Genomic DNA, 3,380 nt, shown 5'->3' on the forward strand with positions numbered 1-3,380 from the left:
TATAGGGTTTTAAGGAATATAATCCATTAGTTTATCTCTTAATGAGAATCAATGCAAACCTTAACTGCTCCACGATAGTCGTTACATCATTAATTATGTATTTAATGACATTTAAAAGTTGTCTCCAGCAAACAGCTGTAGCAAGTTCACGAGTATTACTCTATTGGCCGATCGGGAATGAGTGACCTTCGTCGCTCTAGCATGGCTGGTTAACCCGACCAGAAACAGTGGTAACACAAGTCATCCTAAACCAAGTTATAATATCATTTAGGGTACTAACCTATCGAGATAAGCACTATTTGGTATTACATGCACTTCAAAGGAAAAAAAAAGTGATTAAATCCTAAAAATAAAATAAGTTACCACAATAGTATTCAAACCATATTATTAAATGCAATTAAAATATGTTGACATAATATGAAAAATAAAAATGTATTTTAACCATAATTCATTAATGCAATTAATATAATTATAATTAAACGCATAGTTGAAATGTTAATTTGGAGAAAGAAAGTAATAAATGAAATAACAATAACATGGAAAATGACTTACAATATTCTATATTTAAATAAAAATATTACTTATATGAAAATTATAAATTTTAATGCATTTAATAAATGAATGAATCTAAATTATTAATTGAATTATAACTTGTTAAATAATCAATTAATATACATACGTTTAGGAAAGAATTTAATCATTATATATGTTGTTCCATCATGCTTCTAGACACAAACATCATTCTGGTGTATATCAAGAAATTGCATTAAGATATTATCTTTATACATTGATAAGGTATTAAATAAATAAATAAATAAATAAAGAGAAAGAAAGGAGATTAATTAATTCATTACATTAAAAAAATTTCATACATCAAACACCTTCGTATATACAATATAGTTTTCATTTGTTTGGTTCATCATATCACAAAGCAATGGCGTGTTTCCTGCCATGCGAAGACCTAGGTAGCAATGTCACTGTTAGCAGAGAAGAGTTCCTTAGCTTCCACAACATCGATCGTCTTCTGTTCAGCCGTTTGGTGGTGGTGCTTGGTCGTGACACCAGCCACTCCACACATGTCATGGCCTTCTTCATGTGGCTTGAAAAACAGTGCAAGGACATGTGCATGGTGAAGAACTTGCTCCAATGGTCAGACCCCATGATTAATAGCCTTGCAGATGAGGTCATGTTGGTTTTGAAGTGCATCGAGAGCTCCCATTTCCCTTATGATGATGCTGCTTTCAATGATGAGAACTTGCCTTTGATCAGAAGCATCTTGCACCATTCCACATCCTTCCAATACTTCTATCATAACCGTGTGGTCATCATAGGAGCAGTGACCAAGTTGCTGAACAACGTTTGTTTGAGAGCCTTCGAAGACATAGTGAAAGAAGTGCAGTATATGAAGGGTGTGAGGGAACAGAAGATGGAATTTGGAAATATCTATGGAGGAAGTCCTTATGTGAAACATGTGGTGTATCATGCTCCAGTGCCTGCTGCATTAGCAGCACCACCACAATGGGAGAGCAATGCCAATTCTAATGTCAATGCCTACCTTCCTATGCAGAGTTATGACGTTTCAAATCAACATTTCAATGAGCTTGTTGCCATGATGAATCAAACTAGTATTACTTCTACAGGCAGTGATCAAACACAGGAGGTGGCTATTGATGATAGGATTATCTTCATGACATTCTCTAAGGGCTACCCTATTTCTGAAGCTGAACTTCGAGCTTTCTTTTCAAGGTACACAACTTCTGCTTACTCTAAAAATTATACATATATTTCGTTTAGATTCACTCATGTGCTTTAGTTATTTAACTTTGGATTGCTTTTGGAACTTTAAATTGATGAGCATTATTTCCGAAAGAATTATATTAAGATTAAATATGTTTTTATTTCTAAACTTTTATCGTGAAAGTCAAATTTATTTATTCTAATTTAATTATATTTAAAATTGAGAATTATAGTTTAAAAGTTTAGGTTTTAGGGTATATATTAAATTTTGAAAAGTGAATATATATAATCATTTTAATTAATTATGTTAAATTTTGTTGATATATTAAATGATGTTTTAAGTTCACATTGAAATTATTTATATTGTTTAACATATTTTAATTTAAAGATTAATCTAAAATTTTATTTAAAATATAAAAAAATATTAATGTAATTGGATTAAAACGATTATATATATTATTTTTAAAGTCTGATATAAAAATATTTCAAAATTTGAAAAATAAACTGATTTTAAATTTTGTGTCCGAGTTTAACTACTATAAAACAAAGACAACACACAATTTGAATGAGAATACTGTTCATTATGTATGTGTAAGGCTCAGTACGTTAGTATAATAGTATAATAGTTGAAAAATGGTACTTGCTGTTATATATGTTGTCTTGGTATGTGTAAGGCTCAGTACGTTAGTATAATAGTTGAAAAATGGTACTTCCTTCAACCATTGACATTTCAATATTTTTATTAATAATATTTATTTTGTTTTATGATTATATCCTTAACCTGTGTTAAAGTAGAGTTAGGAAATCACAGTTAACAAACAAAAATTTATTAATGAATGGTTCCAGACAATTTGAGTAAAATAAAAATTATTTGTAAAACAAGTTTATTGTCATGACGTAAGATAATGCACAACTTAAAATCCAATGTAAATGAAATAAAAATATTATTTTAATATGTTGAAAAAAAGGAGTATACTATCTACTAATTATTAATGAATTGGCGAAAACCCTATAATATCTAATAAATTGGGTAAAAAATCTAATATATCATCTATGTTAAAGTATTATAAAAGTTAATAAAATATGATATCTATAATGGAAAACCACTGTATCTAAGTCTCAAGAAATTAATAGAACAGAGAACAGGAGATAGAAGAAGAGAATAATATGAAATAGGATGAGTGAATAGAATTGCATTAATGTGAATGAGAAAAACAAAGTTTATATACAAGCAAACATAGTTCCTAATCAAATACTGCATATTTAACAGAAAACAGAAATTCTAATGAGAGGTTTGAATTACACCACACTCTATTATTCTCCCTTAATTCAAACTAATTAAGTGAGACAACACCAACTCCTTTCTTTAGAAACTAAAACCTAACACCAACTAGCGCTTTGGTAAACAAATCAACCCATTGTTCTTCACTTCTGCAATGTGAAAGTTCAATTCTCCCCTTATTTACATTATCTCTCAAAAAATGATATTTTACTTTGATGTGTTTACTCCTCCCATGACTTACGGGGTTCTTTGCCAGATTGATAGCAGATGTATTGTCCATTCTTAGCTTCACAGAACTTTCACTTACTATCTTCAACTCTGCCAGCAGTTCCTTGAGCCAGATACCTTGACAATGCCACTA

General features: G+C 29.9%; 1 protein-coding gene across 1 annotated transcript; it reads left to right on the plus strand.

The window, feature by feature from the left end:
• The first annotated feature begins 934 nt into the window (after window positions 1-934).
• LOC108324459 (uncharacterized) lies at window positions 935-1,813 on the plus strand. Its single transcript, XM_017557408.1, has one exon. It carries the CDS (start codon window positions 935-937, stop codon window positions 1,811-1,813), a length of 879 nt encoding a protein of 292 aa, XP_017412897.1.
• Window positions 1,814-3,380: the final 1,567 nt, after the last annotated feature.

The sequence above is a fragment of the Vigna angularis genome, chromosome 3, assembly GCF_016808095.1.
Source record: "Vigna angularis cultivar LongXiaoDou No.4 chromosome 3, ASM1680809v1, whole genome shotgun sequence".
NCBI classification, from domain to species: Eukaryota; Viridiplantae; Streptophyta; class Magnoliopsida; order Fabales; family Fabaceae; genus Vigna; species Vigna angularis.

Coding starts and splice junctions, on each gene's coding strand:
- LOC108324459 (XM_017557408.1), top strand. CDS start 935: ATGGCGTGTTTCCTGCCATGCGAAGACCTAGGTAGCAATGTCACTGTT.